This window comes from Anopheles merus, chromosome 3L, assembly GCF_017562075.2.
Source record: "Anopheles merus strain MAF chromosome 3L, AmerM5.1, whole genome shotgun sequence".
Lineage (NCBI taxonomy): Eukaryota > Metazoa > Arthropoda > Insecta > Diptera > Culicidae > Anopheles > Anopheles merus.
In genome coordinates, this window is record NC_054085.1 from 5,292,771 (window position 1) to 5,311,528 (window position 18,758).

Below are 18,758 nucleotides of genomic sequence, written 5' to 3' on the forward strand. Positions count from 1 at the left end.
TTTTTTTATTATTTTCAATTTCTTTGTAAACTATATATCTCGCGTTTTGTAACTTTGTACAGCTGGCTAGTTGGACACCTTGTAAAACTACATAAAAGTTTGCAAAATAATAAAAAAAACATCTGAAAAAATCTGAGCTTCCACCCCCACCCGAACGGCGCTTTGAAACTAATTCATCTTCCTGTAAGCTGACAGGCTCCCCGCGTCCGGACTTGGCCCCCTGTCATGAACCGTTTAACCCCGAATGCTGCTAATAAGCAACTGCACCGTGCGGCAGTGATGGGAGGGCCGGAAGATAACTTAAAACGAATGAAAAAAGCACGTCTAAACGATCACACACGTTTGCATTCCCTCACTCGTATGCAAACGTCGTACGGATACGCCTGAATAAATCGTCGGCTAAATCGGCTACCCTTACCAGATTTCTGGTGCAGTTACGCTATTTCTATTAGGATTTGTTTTTTTTATTTTCCCGTTTTTTTTAAGTTCAGCTAAGCGGCATTCATTTGTGAACCAATTTTTATGCTTCCTATTTGATCAGGATCCTGCAATTCAATCTGTGGCACCCAACAACTCCCCAAAAAGGCGTGGATTCAATGGCGTCACGAGCTCACGAGAAAGCTTGGATTTCGCTTCGTGCAAACAGCAGCACCCACCAACGGTGTACCAAATTTTCTAGCTGTCTTTAGGAAAAAAAGTCTCACACACACATTCGTTGTGAGTGCAAAAGAAACATAAACGAAAATCTAATCACGACATTCATCTTCTAATGTAATTAATGCGAAAACGTGTCGTTCGCGTTACGCCGACGTTGATGGCGGTGACGATCCTCCGCAAAACAGCGCTCAGCGCCAGCATCACGAGCCAGGGGATTGGTCCCGCCAATGTAGGTGAGTTTTTGCTTGCTGATGTGTTTACCCGTGTCGGTGGCTGCTTCCAGTTTTCGGGAGAACCCCAGTACCGACGAAACGGTTCCGCCTAAGATTGGGCTGGGTTGGGTCGGGCGGTGATTTTGTTTCGCCTCGATTCTGTCGCCTTTTAGGCAAACCGGGCACACCTTTCGCTTTTTTTTCGGGGAGAGGGCGACAGCAAGACGAAACGGGAGACTGCTAAGGGGTTAAGCAGTGGCGCACATTAGCACTGGTGTTGTAGCGGGTAAACAGTGGATTAAGTTGCCGCCTTAGTGGCTTGGGGTGGCAACAATTAGTATATATTGAGGGAAGGTAGGAACTGAAATCTTTTTGCAGACGTTAAATCGGTTGAAGAAGGGAACTTTACGGCGAGCAATAGTATGAAAAGTGTTCAGGAAATCGTCTATCGTTGATCAAGCGATGTGATATGCCAATCATACACGATTTAGCATGTATAAACAAAAAATACTGAGCATATAAAAATAAATTGTAATCGTTACTGTATTTTTGTGGAAAATATTGTGTACTTACACATTTTTTCACAAATGCAGACAATTCATGAATAACTGGCTGATTACGAATGTCAATTAGACCACCCTTAAAAATATGGCATTTGATGTCTTCTGAGGGTGTAATCTGCAAAAGTAATTTAATTGCAAACTTTTTTCAATGCTGTAAACGTTAGAACAATCCTATGCTATGAGTCCTGTGTTCACATATGGCTTGGGGAAGGTGCCGTACTTTAAGCACAATACACGCTCTTTATCAAACCAATCATAATACCTGTGTGGCACAAGTACACTTCAGCGCAATTATTGATATGCATATTTCAAGATCAAAGCCTCCGTATGTGTGCGTACATTTGTGTATCGCTCAAGAAACTCGGTCCACCTTTCAAGGTTGGCCCTGATCTGACAGCGCTTCTGATCAGCCAACTGTGCGATGCCCACAATCTTGAGCACACACTCTTCAGGGGGTGCCCTCCGGACGACAAAGGCCCGATCGGCTAATGAGAGTGGCAATTGTCAATTACGGATTGGTTGTGCCGTTTTATTTCATCGATAAACGCTACCTAATAATGACAGCCGTATTTTATTGTCACATATGTACGCCCGTTTGATCGTTTGTCCTTCGGTTGGAAACCAGGCGCCGCGACGTGGGAGGCGGAGGTAGGCACGGAAGCGGTCGGTCGGGCAGGAACTCTGGCGTTCCGTAATCGTACTGCCACGACCGCACACGAGAGCAGGTGGAAGGTTTTACTGTCGGCCGTGCTCATGGCACTGATTTTATTCACCCCCGATCATGATCATGAGTGTCCTCAGCCCTCAGGGAGACCGAGAGGCTTTGGCACAGCTGCTCCAGTGTCCTTTCACCGGTGCGCCAGTGCCCGTGCGAAACAGGACGAGAGGGCACGTGGAGACCCGGGAAACCTTGACCGTAACAGAACAAACCATAGGTGGTGAAATCCGTTTACTGTGCACTACGCAGGCGAACACCTTTGTGTTGTTATACTATCCTTTGAACCAAACTTTGATCTGTACAAAATCTGTACTTTGAAAACTTTGATCTGTACAATGAATTATCAGCACTTACCATGTAAACCATTAAAATTCCAGTACGCCGTATCAAAATGATAATCCTTGTGCGATGACAGTGACGATGACCACAACAGCAATCGTGTACTGTAACTCCAGCGTTTTGGTGAACGATAACGATGATGATGAAGAAGAAGGGCAAATCACCGATGTCGATCGGTTACACCAGCACTACTGCATCGAAACATCCGGGAGAGTGTATGCAACGACGAATGCAGAGGTCTAGGGTGTGCTTGCTTCTGATGCTCACGGGCAGTCGCAGCAGTAACGGTAGGCGAACCAACTGACAATCACCGCTACGAGATTAGCATTAATGGACAGCTACATACACGCAAGTGCACACTTTCCATCTATCTAGATCTTTTTTCTCACTCCCTCTCTTTTTTTTTTCAAACAGGCACTTTCAGGATTCTTGGACAATAATTTTCTACACGATCACACGCACCCGTTCGTTTCACCGCAATCGACTGGAGCACACTTCGGTATCATGCCACTAGAGCGCGGGTCAGCGGGAACGCAGCTGAGGTCAGTTGGATTCGATATTGGGTCACATACAACTACACAAAGACACACACACACACACACTCACACTTTCTGGCAATCACTCAGAGCTTTACGAAAGCTCAACGCCTCGAGAAGGCCAATGCATCGATCGATGTATTCCGAGGTACTTCCGTCAGCACTCTAGGACCCCCGCCAGCACGTAGGACTTTTGCGCGACGGACAGTCCGCGAAAGCTAATAACCCAATCGACACGGTGGGCACGGTGTCCCCTCAACCAGACGGTTGTTTTCATTAATGCCCTTTTAATTGGTCGCCTGCTGGTGCTCGAGAGGCTGTGGAGGTGCGCACCAAAAACCGAGGAAGCGAGGCGTTTCTAGAACGCGGAGAAACTGGCCAAGATGGTCGTGTACGGAGTACGTGTACGAGTAAATGCACACCTTAATTTGTACCCGTTTGGAGCATGGAGTGTTTTTAGCATACGTGTTCGCGAGCTGGACACAATCAGGCCTCCACCGTGCTCGGAAGGTAGGACCACTAGACCGCGAGAGTAGTAGTAATGGACGGGGACAACTGGTCGGCGGCAACCTGGCTAGAACGTTGGACCACAGTGCCACTAACAAACGTTCGCGCAATCTTCGAGGTCTCCGCCGTTTCGGTGCAGACCATAGGTTTTTCACGATCCCCCCCCGTTCACACCCGGCCAGGTGCCGAGCTAGCTGGCAAACCGGTACTGCGTACGTGAAGCTGGCTGCTCTCTAGTACGCCTGCCCACTACCTGCCACTGTCTGCGCATGGGCCCTTACAAGTGACGGGAGGCGGGGAGGGTTTGTATTATTATTCTTGAACCTCCCAGCCGTAGCAGTAGCCGCAGTCTTGTGCACCAGCGGCGGCAGGTTTTGTTGTTTGCAGCGGACACAACTGGTTCGGTGCGATTTGTGCAGTACCTTTCAAACAGGTTAGCACGCTCCGGTCGAAGCGAAGGCGCGTTAGAGTTGTTGCCTTCGCGTTGCGTTTAGATCGGCTTTTTTTTATATATTTTTCACCACACGCTGCTGTCTTCTACGCTCCAAACACGAAGGTGCACTTCGGGGGCCTCCGACAGTAGGACGGCTTATTTTTTCCTCCAGCTGTTTTCAACAGCTACTACCGGAACTGAAGGGCTACGTGGCTTGAGGGTTTCGATAACGGAAATCTTGCCTTGGCTGGAGATCGTACGTTGAAGAACGTCAAAGTGAAGTGAGAGGAGGTTTGGGGGATAAATAGCTTTCGCACACACGAGTTTTAGAATTGGAATTTTTGTTTCGTTACTCACACACGCACAGAGACAAGAAAATGCACACACACATACACACAACAATAACTATGCTACTTCCACACGTCACTAAACGCTATAGATTTCCTTAAATCACTAATACTGGCCTTAAGCGATAGTGAGTGTTTTATTTACATTGCGAAGAGGCAAAGTGCGTTGATTGCTTCAGTGCCTTGCTGTTGTGTTGATTTGTATTTAATTTTTAATGTATGTGGGTATGTAGCTTCTCACTACTAATCGGGCATTATGTTCACAGACAGTATAAAAATCACCTTGCCCTTGTGTGTTACTTTGCCTCACATCGTATGCTACTCATCTCCGGCACTCTGCAACACACTGTAGTCATTATACATTGACTTTGCCTCAAATCGTCAGAAATCACAGGCCGTACATGTATCCTTGTGGTGACTACACATCCTCTCCACTCACTTCAGCATTAACTGCTACACTTCAGCACGGCACGACACGGAAAGGGTCAAACTTGAATCATACCACACCGATACACTCCCTTCTTCGTGCCGCCAATACGTTCCGTGCGAGAATGGACCATAAATTGATCCTAATTCATGCGATAATAACAGTAATCTTGCCAAGCAGTCGCATCAGAAGCAGAAGCCAGTCTGCTGGTGCTGTCGAAGCCTGTTGGTCGAAGGGCTTGGTTGGACGCAGGTTAAGCTGACTGGGGCAATCGTGTTGTGTCTTACACGCGGCTCGTTTGCACTCACACTTTAATTGTCGTAATTGCAGGTATTTACGTTTTGGAAATTAGCATCCTTCTGCAACTTCCGTGCATACTCGTGGACGATCTTAAAAGCTGTCTCAGCACATTAAATTCGGTAGCAGATTAATGAATAATGTTTCACAAAGATTTCTAACTGCTTCGAAGGACACTCGTGCTAGAAGTACTAGTACACAAAACGATCACTTCAAATTGATGTTACATTATTACCAGATCACAGCAGTAAATAATTTAAATCAGAAACAAACACATCGGTTGATTTTTAGCGTCGCTTAGATTAGAGAACACAAGACTGTGATCGCGATCAAGAAATGATCAAGACACTTTACTGTTTGCGGAAAACCCACGATGGGTTTCCGTTTGTTGCTTACTTTTTCGCTTGCTGGGTCGAGAAACCTTTGCTTTTCACAACCCCGAAGGATTCGGATTTAATCCGTCCCGGCTACGGTTGCGCACGTAACTGACCGTTTTTACGCGCGTAAATTATTCCACTGCACGCAAAACCTTTCAATAGTTTGAAGTGCGTTTTGCATACGCGTGAGGAAGGTCATGCACGAAACTGCGACGTAAATAGCAACGATAACACTGCACAGACCACATGCAATAACCACGATTATAATAAAAGGACGAATCAGGAAGCACCAACGTGAGACGGAAAACGGATGCATAGGCGCGTAGTTGAAACCGAACCGCTAGCAAGCAAGCTTCACGCGAAACACGTCCTGCCGTCGCGCGGGACAGCTCAATACTGAAAATGAAAAGCGCAAAACAAAACACAAACCGCAACCAAACGCTCGCCGGCGACATGCGGCCGTTCAACAACAACGCGCTTCTCGCCAGAGTAGTGAGCTGCACGAGCGAGCGAGCGGCGAACCTTCAAAACGAGGCCCGCTACTACTGGGGGTTTTGGCATCGATCGTCGTCTCGGGGTTGCCGTTGAACGACCAGAAGTCAGTCAGTCGGTCGATCGGTCGAACGCGCCCAACGCTTTGTCGTGGGTGCTGCTGTTCGAGCCGCTTCGGGTGAGGATTGCAGTGAGGGGCAAATGGAAAACTGTGAGAAAAAGCTCGCTACCACCAGTCGGATGGGGGTAAAGTCAGCTGAGCGCTTTGTAAAAGAGAGATTCGCTGCGATGTGAGTATGGATGAAAGAGAGCAACATAGATTACAGTAACCGCAGCATCCAGCGCAACGAAACGAAACTGTTTGGGGCCACAAGCTTATTCTGTGTGGAGAAGGAGCTTTAATGTAGTAAAAAAGAGTATAAGAGAGAACGAGTGTTGTTTCTTTAAGAGAGTGAGATTTGATCCGGAGATACAAATGAGCTAGCATGGTACAAGCCTACAGCTTCCAAGATGGGCATTTGTGAGAGTCTCACAAAGATCACGTTGGGGATCACTGGGCGCGAAGAGTATTCGAATCAACAGGGTTGTCACATTATACTTCTTTTTTAGTAGTAATGATTGCAATAAGCTATTATTTATTTATTATGTTCAAAACTTAGTTTGAAACACTATTCAAAACATTATCATTGGCGAAGTCAAGAGTAACACTGTTCAGCATTAGCTAGAGTACACCTATTTAAACGAATTTAATGAAAATAAAAATATAAAAATAGTTATTTTATATATTATTAATAATTTTATTCATGCACTATTCAGTTTACATTCAAATATTGCCGACCTGGCTATATGTTTGACTTCTTTGTCCGATTGTAATATTAATACAGTAGAACGTCGATTAATGTGGCAGCTCGCGACCGGGTGGATGCCGGTTAATCGATTTCCACGAATAATGAAATCCAAGAAATGTCAAATTCATATAAAAATTATAAAATTTACTGGTTTTGCTAAGAAGAGCGCGAAGAGTATTCGAATCAACCTTAAACCAATCGATTAATCACTGATAGAATATTTTTTTAATCAATAACAATAGATTTAACAATTGTTCTTTATAAAAAATGAAGTTAAAAAACATCACTATACTCTACATAGCTGCACAACAAATTTTTTTGCTAATCTGATCATCGCAGAAAATGTTCACCACGATAAACCAAATTTCAAGTTAAGCCGCCCGCCGGTTAATTCGTTCCCGGATAATCGACGTTCTACTGTAGGTGTGTAGCCAATATTGAGTTCTTTTTACTTGAAACAACATAGTATTTGTTTGTTCTGTATTTGTTCGGTGTCATTAGGTAAAATTACATGGTTTATACATCGCCTCCACTTTGTGGGTTACCATAAGTTTTAAGATTATTTAATGAACTTTCAATCTATTTAAACTTTGCCATTTTAAACCTAGCAATGCTTAGTACAATTCCTAATAAAGTATATTATTTTTAGTTAGTTGTTTTTTCAATATCTCCGGGAATACTTTTATACTCTTTTCGATCCATCTATTTATTTCTGTGCATGACATCCTTAACACTCCTTTGAACCCAGAACGGTAAGCTGTTACACGCAAATCAAGTGAGACATTCAAGCGTTCGACCGAAGCTAAAAATAAGTCGTAATGGGTATGATGTACTGTAAAGGAGCCGTTTTACATTTAGAATTTGCTTTTTAATAATTGTGTTTTTTTCTTAGTTATTCTTTTTCAACATCAAAAATATAAGCCATAAATAAACTGAAATTAGTATTCTTGATGTGATTAAAATATCATCTATGTTCATTAGGAAGTGACGAACTGAATGTCCGTTATGTCATCCATCACAACACCAATTTCAGACCCTCCACTTGCTTCTCATTCATGGAACACCTCACCACCACGATCTTTTTGGAATGGAAAGGAATTCAATCGCAGGACAACAAAAAGGGAGGTTACCGATGATTGGGTGCTGAGCAATGGTGTGAAACATCCGAAAGGCTCCAAAAATTTAGCAACTCTTGCTGTCACCTGCGCCACTGACAACCACATCACCCAGTGGTGAATCATGACGCTACACGATTAACGATCTTCGCAAACAGCTGAGAGATTGACGTTTGTAAAAAAAAAGTAACAGCAACAGCACCATCAACGCCAAGAAATGCCTCGGTTGTAAAGGTATAGTAGGCAAGAAATCAAAAAAATACTCACACACATACGGCCACCACCCTTCTCTCAAACGCAGAGTTCAAACTAAGAGGTCTCGTCGGCATTGACCCCACGATGTCAGCGTGTTGGCGTGGCCGACGGCTTGTTGGGCGAGCGCTTGTGGCGAAATGAAGGAAAAACTTTATCCCCCATCGCCCATCGGGAGAACCGGTTAGAGCGAAGCTGAGATGGAACCATCCTTTCCTTCCGATGCAGTTTCTGTTACCTGATGGATTCCGCCGCTCCCGCTCAGCCGCGGCGGCTTTCGGAACCGGTGCCGTTCCGAAAAGTGCCGTTTTAATGCTAATGATGACCATCGCTTTCGCGTCCTTTCACGCGCCACCGAAACGCATCAATACCCCTTTCCTTCCCTCCTCAACCCCATTTTGGCAGTGCGCAGCATTCCCTCTTGCCACCCATCGATTCCTAATCATGTTTATTCTCGCTCACCCACAGTCGACCGCCGCTAGGGTGTTTGGAAAGGTTTTTCTTTCACCGAAATTGATTCGCCGAACCTGCTGCTAGACTGTTGCTGCAGCAGGGTGCGATGGATGGACCAACCCATCTAAGATAGCCTTCGACGATGCAAACGAAGCGAGCACATAATCGAACACCAGCTCGGGACGATAATCGCGACCGCGCCAGTTGCATCGCGGGTCAACAAGGTGAGCAAAATCAGCAACCAAGCCAAAGCAGCACCAGCAGCAGCACCAGCAACCACATCAGTAAAGTGAAAGGGTACGGTGTACGCGAAAACTGCGCGGGAAAATGGATAAAATTATTTACTTATCAAGTGTACCCTGTCGCTCCCTTTCACCTGCACTTTTTCGCTGAGGGTTGGGTTAGGCTTCCACAAATCAGCAATCTTCGCACCACCGCTTGTGTAGGTGGACGAACAGGTTCTTGCAGCAGGCAAGCAGGAAAACCCGATGCGAAAGATGCACCGCTGGGTCGATGGGAAAAAAGGTCCCAATTCCCTAGCTGGAGAAAGAAAAAAACCGGTTGTAGCTGGTTTGGTTGTTTATGCGCCACTTTCCAGGGTAGAGAGGGAGTGAGCTTTTTTCGCGATCTGCATTTCCTCCCTTAGACCACCTGAAAAACGCTTCCCGCTTTGCGGTTTGATGATTTGATTAGGCGGAATGCGAGGCGGAAGAACACGGGCACGTTCTTTCACCGTGTGCCCTTTCGCGAGCGGTGAGGATGCTTACCCCGAGGAACCATAAATAGCGGACATTCTGCGGGTCGGTAGTATGCGTAGAATGTAGCTGTGATATCTACACCCTGGGGTCTGGGGGCGATTCCGAAGCAGAGGTTTCGCGATGCACAGAGATGGGTAGCGCATCGTGCTGTAGTGTTTCGTTGCGCAAAGAAAGGACGGTTTTTGGAAGATAGACTTCCGCGTGACTGGATGGTTTCGTAGTGTGCTTAAAACAGTAGACACTATTCATGCCGATGGCATCCCGAACAGGGAGATGGGATAAAAGAAACATTTTCGTGAAAGAGAATGTAAGTTAAATGAGATTTTCTAATCGATTGTTAATTTTGTTGCAAATAATGGAAGTATCGATATTCGTGATATTCGTAAGGTAACTTGAATACTCGATTAAAAAAAATTAAAGTTTCATATTCTCCTTTGTTTTATTTTGATATTATTTCGCAAACGTTTATTTATTTATTTTTTATTCATTAACCTTTATTATATTATTTATACTTATATGTACCGTTGCACTTGTTTTAGTTTATGAATATTTATTAAAAAGACACCCTTTTTAATACTTTTCTTGATAAATGGTAATAACAACCAATGAAATCTTGGAAATTCCCATGAACGCCGTTTAATAAATTGTACTTTACAATAAATATCGAATGAAAACAAAACATGTATCAAATGAAAAAAAGACATGATGAGAAATGAAATTCAAATGAGAATACAACATGATATGTCCCGTATATCTTTGTTTGATGATCGATGTATGCACACGCATGAATCTGGATCTTTGATTTACTCTTCGACACTTTGACAAGCAGTGCGTCTTTGTAGCTTAGGAGAGAGATAACATACATTTCCTTTATGTGGCAATTCCCTTAACAATGTTACCTAGGGAACGCATTGAGCTGGGCAACTACCAGGGATTATTCTATTACCAAAGTATTGCATAACGTGTGGTAGAGCGTGATAATTTTAGACGTTAGACGTAGTTGTGCGCGTGATGGGCCACCAAATCGAATAAATACACTCGTCATTTATCGAGTCAGGATGGCCGAGCGGTCTAAGGCGCTACGTTCAGGTCGTAGTCTACTCTGTAGGCGTGGGTTCGAATCCCACTTCTGACATTCAAACTTTTTTTCAAAGTGAAGCAATTGGTTGTAATAACTATGTAGGTAGGTACACTAAAAAATAAAACTTATTTTACTATGTTACTAATATAATAATAATAGTACGCAAATGATGACAACACAGTCAAACATTTGTTAAAATTCAAGTCAATGAAGTTAATTCTACGTTAATTCTATTCTAGTTAATCTACGTAATAGAAAATCTTGATAATCGAGAGATTCTTTTAGTTTAATATCATTTTTGTTATTTTTATGTTAATAGCTATTTGGTATTTGAACACTGAAATTTATTTGCAGCTCACTGTCGTGACACAAATACATACTACTGCAACAAGATTACTAAATGTTGCGCAGGCCTTTCGGATGCGATTGTTGTGCTGCTATCTTGCTCGTGTTTATGATTCCCCAACCTGCCTCCAAGTTGATAGCCGATGCAAGAAGTGCTCCCGGTGGAGCTCGCCCTAAACGCACTATTACAACTCTCCAGCTGGAACAAAACGCATATGAGCAACAGGTTGCCGCTAGCCCACCGGAATAACATCCGAACGAGCAAGTGTAACGAGCGTTAAAGCGCATGCTTGGTTGAAAAGACCGAGGGATTCCTGAAAGGGACCGAGGGTTGAAAAGACCACAACGGTATGTGAATGCGTGCTCAGTCAGTCGATGCTGGGAAGCAGTCGCATCAAGATCCAAGTTGGACACACAAAAGAAAAACTGTTTAATTTATTAACTACCGACAAAACGGGCCGTTGTTTCCGTCGCGTACACATTGTTCGATGAGAGGGTGGAGATGGACATTTTTGTTGGTGGTGGCAGCTTGCTGTGCTTAGATGTGTGTTAGGGTGCACTGTACGTAAATATGCCTAATAGTCGATGATAGGTTATCGATTCAGACGTACATGTACTCCCAAAATATGTTTATAGCGAAGAATAAAATATTCTAACAGTCTTTGTAAACGTTTATTATTTGATGAGTACTGTAGCTGTATTATGTACAGCTCGAAGACATAACTATCTAAAAAATTAACATCTGATTGTTTTTAAATATCATTGGTTATATGTCACTCTCTCATTCGAATGTTTACTTAATTTCCTTCTCACTTGCATGATATCTTTATTTCTCACATTAATGCAAGCATATTATTATAAACCACATGTAACTATTTTTCAACCTTCATCACGATACATTACTTCAATAATTCATTATCGTGTTTGATTACTATTTTATAAAATTCTGTCTTGTCTCAACTGAAAATCATGTTTTGAACATATGAACTTCATATTTAAACTTCATATAATTGTTTCTTTAGATTGATATTATTTAGACATATGAACTTCATGTTTAAACTTGATATAATTATTTCTTTAAATTATTCTCCCGTTAAATGTCAATACACATTCACATCATCTGCCAGATCAGCTTCTCTTAATTACCCTAGCGTAAATCAATGTTACTAACACTCTTTCAATTACAATATTATTAATGCTTCACATAGTATACATTGATTATGAACATATTATGTGTGTTGAAAAACATTTGTTTAGCATTCGTACAATGCCGCAGGGTCTTTGCTTAGCCATTAAATAGCAACTCGTTGAGATTTGCTTGATGCTCCAAAAAATCACCATATAATTTCTGCCAATTAACACAATTAAACCCATTAAATTCGTTTCAAACGTCTTGTCACTATACTAATGGGTAAACATATTGCTTTGGCATTCCTTTTAAACTTCTTTTAACATCTTTGAATAGGCTTTTCAAAACTTTATCAGAACTTCTTTGAACATTCATAATAATATTTAAATGAATTTGGCAGAATTTTGCAATACATTTTCATTTCACTCTTTTAGTAATATTTTGAATTAATTGCCACATACTTCGGGAAAAAAGTCACCAAAAATAAAATACAAATGTAATTTCAATTGTGCGTTTCAATCTTTGACATCACGTAAATTCAATTCATTTTTGTCGGTTAACTTATTATACAAATGCTATCAAAACACGAAAAACAACCTGTGCCATTTCAGCGGTACCATTTCTTCGACAGCTTTTTTACCTAAAGGAACCCCATATAAATGGAGTATAGGTTCGGTTGCCTTTTAATTGTACATAAGCCTCAAGCACACATTCGTAATTAATTTGTCGTATTGCAGTTGTACTTCAAGCTAGAGTGCTGTTGTGTTGTTGAATGACCTAATATGTTGTTTTCACTATCCCTCTGTACTTAAACGCCTTTGGTCGTTTAATATGCTGCTCATTGCACATCATTGAAGATCTCGAACGAGCACTATACTTCATAGTTAAGTGAAGACAGTTTATTTTTACTATTCTACATTTTACATTCTTAAAAAAATTGTCGTTTATCAGGTTAGGTTATTATCGCCTGTAAATTCTTCTCACCTTTCAAATCGGTCGTTTAATTGTTCGCAATAGCTCTAAACATAATCATGCGATACCATTTTTATCTTTTTTGGCCTCTGCGTAGCACACATCCTTCCTGTATGATTTTTCAGCAAAGCCAAACCCGAAAGCCAAATTACTGCTTGAACCAGCCTTGATTCAGCTAATGCCTTATGCTGTGGAGAGTTAGTTTTGGTTTACAGTTTACATAGCACATTGCACCCTGCAAATGCATCCCTTTTCTGGCGGCAAACACCGCAACCACACACAAACACATCCTCACAGGAGGTGCGTAAATGAACTTGGCAGTACTGCATGAGGCAAAACTGTAGAACAATCGTAACTCGCATGGCAGGGTGGGCGAGGTGCCAGTTCTGTTTACCTTGGTACGGTTACGCTTCGGGTGGCTGCATTTCATGGTCCAATTGAAGGTGGCCCATTCTTACCTCGGTGCCTTATTCATGCACTTCAGTCTCGATGCACATGCACACAGCATGTTGACCTAATGCACCTTAGCACGGTACTAGTGTGGTGGTCTATCGTTCGTCTGGCGGGAAAATCTAATCCATATTTCAATCCGGCTTCAACTCTCGAACCGCACCTTGGCAGCCATGCCCATCGTCTGGACGACAGCGCCTACTGGCCGACGACCTTGTCCCAGGGCGTTGGGCATCGATGGGTAGAAGCATGTTACTGGCTAGCCGCAACTGATATCCGATTCGTGATCACACACGAACATAGGTACATACACACATAGTGGAAGCAAATGTTTGTTGGAAAAGCAACGCACTTTCAGAAGCCGTGAATCTCGATGAACGTGAACTCTGAACGATGCTCTGAATTGAGGTTGGTTTCTAGAACGGTAGCAAGCGCGGTGAATGCTCCGGTCTAGCCAAGAATAGCTTTGTGCCAGAATTTAGTACAAACAAAAGCGGCTTCCACCTCGCTATGTGCATTTTGTGACGATGAGGATTCAGGCGTTTCACCATACGCACCAAGGATGCAATGCATACGCATTTTGTTTACATGGGGTTTAGCTTCATGCCCATGCCTCCGTTGTGTGTCTGTGTATCTTTCTGTATTGATCAAACGTTGCTCCCGTCGATGGCGGTGCAACAAGAGTCAATGAAAAGCCTCATAGGCATAACATTTACAAACAAAACGGAAACCCTATTTACTGGATGCTGCTACGTCATTTTTGTCGAACCTGTACTCTTTATATTGGGATGGATCAAAAGATTAAAAAATAGAACATATTTTAAAACTGCAAATGAGAAGAAATGTAACTTTGGTATAGGCGGGCGGGGTTTTCGGATTCTGCTGAGTAATTTAATCAATTAATTTTAAGTTACAGTACCTCAAAGAAACGAACATAAAGAAAGAACTGCGAAAAATACAAACATAGATCAAAGTTTCATGATATCAAATTCTTAAACCCTTATTTTCCTACATAATTCATTGACGAGGAAATAAGCTTTAACACGTTTTTTCAAAATTGTTATCTTTTACATTCATTATTTAGCGGGCTTGTTGGTTGTACTATTGAAGTTTTAAAAAAAAATACAAATAAATTATCCCAAAAGACATTATCATGGCTGAGTATAACAGTTGAAATTCACTTTTTTTTAATTACAGAGTTTTTTCTACGCTTTAAAGAATTGACATTATTTTTTATTGGAATTGTTATGTTGTTATGTTAAAGCAACTTATGTGGCTGCATTTATTTTAATAATCTTTGTAGTACTGTTTTATGTCCTTATACTATCATGCAATAATCAGGTAAATATATGTAATTGTAGAAGTTAGCAGTCTTACACCTGGTCCTACACGTACTGGCATGTACTACATGTACTGCAAGATGCATACATTTTGGCGTCTAAAAACAGTTTCGTTTGAAATCGCTCGTTGAATAATTTAAAAATTCAACGAAAAGAATAAATGAGCAAACATTTGAATAAAGCATGTCATTTTATGTGTTTTTTTATTTGTTTGCTTAAATTAATACATTTACAGTGGAACCCCTCATAACGATTACCCTTTATAACGAGTGCATGCCTTGTTGATCTGCTTGCTCGTGTTGGCGAGAATTACGATACTTAGAATTGATCAATGCATTACTGTTGCCACTTGAAGGTGTTCCTTATAATTGTATTTTTCGTTTGTTTACAAAGCTAGTAATAATAAAATAAGTGTGCACTTGTATCAACATAATAGTGAGTGCTGCTAGAACCATAATGTCTTGTTAGTTTTAAATAACGTTTGGTATCCAGCTATCTTATACAGCGAGACCGAATCTCAACCCCGTTTTCTGTAAGTGGCTGCTCTACGTAACCGGCTCACAGCTGAGCTTTGCATTAAACTACCGAGACCATTAAAAGGAAGCATCACCCGGTTTGCTATCGGGTTTCATCACGCCGGAATGAACTTCACTTTGCGTTTTTTTCACTTCCTCTCTCTCTCTCTCTTTCCCGTGCAATATGCACTCCTCGTACCAGGCAACTAAACTAGTGACACATGCCATTGCTACACGTTTTTTGACACTGGGAAGAACTGCAAGTAAACCGTCACCCGTGTGGAAAAATTTAGATATCCAAATTAAAGTCTCACCGCCAATCCGTTGTGGGATCGGTGCGACATTCTACGAGTTGAATGTGATATCCAGTTAGGCGACTCAAAGGTGCATGAAAAACCGTTTTTAGCAGTGTATCTACGGCATTTTAATGAGCGTATGCATTAAATAGAAAAAGGCATTGATGTTCAACGGCCACGGTAGCTGACTAAAATCAGTATCTGCTGAGTATTTTACACATTGCTGTTGCCCTGGTTTTTAGTCTCGAATTCTATGTGATTAAATAATAAAAAAACATTGCAATGAATTACAATGAAACCATTCCTTAAAAACGATTCCACGTGTTTTAAATTTAAAACAAATGATGTGAAACCTACCCTGGCTGCTTAATGATCAACTCTTACTAAATCGTTCGTTAAATTTCAGAACGTCTAGTGGAGGAAATATCTGCGAAAGCTACTCCCGAGTGAAAAATGGCGTTCCATTCGCAACCGTGCGCCTCCATCAACGATAACACTGATGTGTTTGAATTGATTGCCGAAGAAAGGAAAGGCGAACAAATTGAGAGCCAACACCTTAAAACTTATGATCCTTGAACGAAGGATAAGAGTCCACTCGATGCTCTAACCTCGCAAGCAACTACTATTCGTATTGGAAATTCGTAAAGGGAGAAAGAAATAGCCGGATTTGGATGATGTTTTACAGATTTCTAACTTTCATAGCACGACTTGCATAAAACACATTGATACAGATCTACCACGATTGTAATTCACTGTCAAAGTAGATAAAGTTTTATAAAAAGTTCTCCACATGGAAGTCAATTTTTGTGTTTAAAATCCGTTTAAACTTTTCACACATTTCTTCCATTTCGCCCTGGCCAAATGGTGGCACCTAGCAGTGACCTAGCAATTACATCCATAAACAACGATCGATGAAGCGATAAAGTCATTGGCGACCATGCTTCCCAGTGGTCGGTTGAAGTTTGGTGGCAAATTTATGGTAATCAATTTGAAACCGAGTGAAGAGGAGGAGATGCAATGTTTTTTTGCCATTCCTTTTCAGCTTTCTTTTATTTTTTTGGCGATATACCTTTGCCATTGCTATGAATTATTATTATTAGTAGTGATATTAGTTCTCTAAATGAGCAATAAATTGTATATCATGGTGTGTAGATTTTGTAAGAACTTTTATTCTCCTAAACGTGGAAAACGACATGTATAAATATTACATTCAAAATAACGATACGGGCTTTAAAGCATACAATATGAAAATATATTTTAATTGTTTATTAGCTATAATCAAATAATTATTTAATGAATAACTTAGTAACTTTGAGCTATTTTTATGATGAAAATATTGTATTTGAATTGAAAACTGAATGAACTGTATGATAAACGAATCTGAGACGGTACAAAATGTGTGGAGCAATAATTACATTGCGGTACATTTTTGTTTAACAAATTCACTTAAATTTTGTATTGCACACATACAATTAGGACATTTACAGAAAGACAAACTATGGGATACGCCACGTGCTTGAAGTGTATGGAAGGAAAAACAAATTTAAAATATTACAGGTAGTCTCCTATATACACAGGTAAAACTACAAGTAGAGTCCGAAATACACAGTTTTCATAATATGACAATTCTTTTATTATTTCAATAATCATCGGAAATTTAAAAATTGTAATCTCAGAGTGTTATTCAGTCAATATCGTATAAAATATTTAACGATGTGTCTAAAACCACCCATCACAAAATTCAAAATATGCAGATATGAAGGTATCTTGCAGGAAGCTGTGGTTTTCATTAATTAATATATAGTTAATTTACATCGAGCAGGCGGCAGAGAGCCTCGAATTGCAGATAAACGAGGCAAAGACCAAACTGATGGTGGCAACATCCAATAAATAATCAAAATCTACGTAGGCATGATGTACAGATAGGTGAACGCACTTTTGAAGTCGTCCCACAATTCACCTATCTTGGGTCAAAGGTCAGCAACGACAATAGCATGGAAGCTGAGTTGCGCGCATGGATGCTGGCTGCCAACCGGTCATTCTACAGCCTGAAAAAGTAGTTCACCTCAAATAACCTGTCGCGACGGACGAAGCTGGGACTATAGTACCTATATAGTACCGGTACTCGGACACTCCTGAGGCAGGCCAATACCGCAATGCGGTTGTAGCGCCTGATAAGTAAGTAAGTAAAATATTAACTAAATATTTTTGAATTTTTGAAAATCTCAATCATGAAGGACAACAACAAGTTGACAGTTTAATACCAAAAGCCCTTTCCATGCTATTTGATTTATTCCGGAAAATCGAACGATACAAGGGAGCAAAATAAAAGTAATCCGTGAAAACTTTCACACTACTGCTCGCATAACTTCTCCCCTTTCCGCGGACACAACGCCTACAATTTGTATATACTCTAGGAAGTAAAACTTCAAAAAAATCCTCCAGGAAATGCTTACTTGAAGCGTTGTCCACTCATTTGAACTCGATTGAAGCAAAATCAACTTTACTTTTCTTTTGATTGGAATGGATGTTTTCTGTTCAATTTTCGCCGAAATTTACAAAAGGTGTAGCAAATTTTTAGAATGCTCCAAATGCATCCCACCAGCTGGAAAGGATGCTTTGTTACGTGTGTTGGCTGAAAAGGTTGAACGTAGAAAATGATGGCGTTCATAAATCTTCTGCGCCACGATTCAATACTACCTCGATGCGATTCAGCGGAGACAGCTGTATCGGTCCTTTACTTCCTTTCTTCTTCATCCCTTACGCGTGGAGTTTCTCCATCCCCTGTCTCACCATCCTCTTGCCCGTTGTCTTAACGCTCGCATTTCCCTGAGAAGGAGGGAAAAGTTTTTAATTAAAAGAAATTTTATGTTCCTCCGAGGTAGTTCAGCTTTCTTTACCTACCTTCCAACATAGCGCTTCCAACTGGTAAGCTGCAGTTGAAGGAGCTCCGATCGCAACCTAGTGCAGCATAGCGCCGAAGCTTGGAGACCAGAAGGGGAAGAAAAGTGAAAGAAAAATTAACGGATGATCTTCGATCCAAGAATCCAATCCAAAGGCGGCTATACCAGAAGTAGCAGCAGAGGTCCAGCATGAAAAAATGGATTTGTTGCTTAATTTTCCATGCAGTAATTACTAGCCTGGAGGGATTTGTTTCCAGACGGTTCGTCGTCAGGGGTTGTTGTACGTTGTACGTTTTGTGAGTAAACCATAGCAAAAAAAACTTCAAATGCCTACCACCCTTGATCTTATTACCAGTATGCTGCTCAGGGTAAAGGTGTGAAAAATACTTTTCACGG

At 41.4% G+C, this 18,758-nt stretch overlaps 1 protein-coding gene, 1 long non-coding RNA gene and 1 other non-coding gene across 3 annotated transcripts in view; 1 reads left to right on the plus strand and 2 right to left on the minus strand.

Annotated features, from left to right (window-relative positions):
- Positions 1 to 5,790, minus strand: part of LOC121599567 (Krueppel-like factor luna) — a 136,006-nt gene extending 130,216 nt beyond the window's left edge. Inside the window, exons 1-2 of the mRNA XM_041927451.1 lie at positions 5,433 to 5,790; positions 2,505 to 5,246 (exon numbers count right to left, since the gene is read on the minus strand). Of these exons, the coding sequence (XP_041783385.1) occupies positions 2,505 to 2,516 (12 nt within the window). The 5' untranslated portion in view covers positions 2,517 to 5,246; positions 5,433 to 5,790. The remainder of the gene's footprint in view (positions 1 to 2,504; positions 5,247 to 5,432) is intronic.
- A 4,593-nt stretch (positions 5,791 to 10,383) lies between these two features.
- Trnal-cag lies at positions 10,384 to 10,466 on the plus strand. Its single transcript has one exon. It is a non-coding gene; the product is annotated as a tRNA-Leu (tRNA).
- Positions 10,467 to 17,744: 7,278 nt separating this feature from the next.
- On the minus strand, positions 17,745 to 18,497 carry LOC121600405. Its single transcript, XR_006005820.1, has 3 exons — positions 18,364 to 18,497; positions 18,160 to 18,288; positions 17,745 to 18,094 (listed from the first exon to the last, which is right to left on the minus strand). It is a non-coding gene; the product is annotated as an uncharacterized LOC121600405 (long non-coding RNA).
- Positions 18,498 to 18,758: the final 261 nt, after the last annotated feature.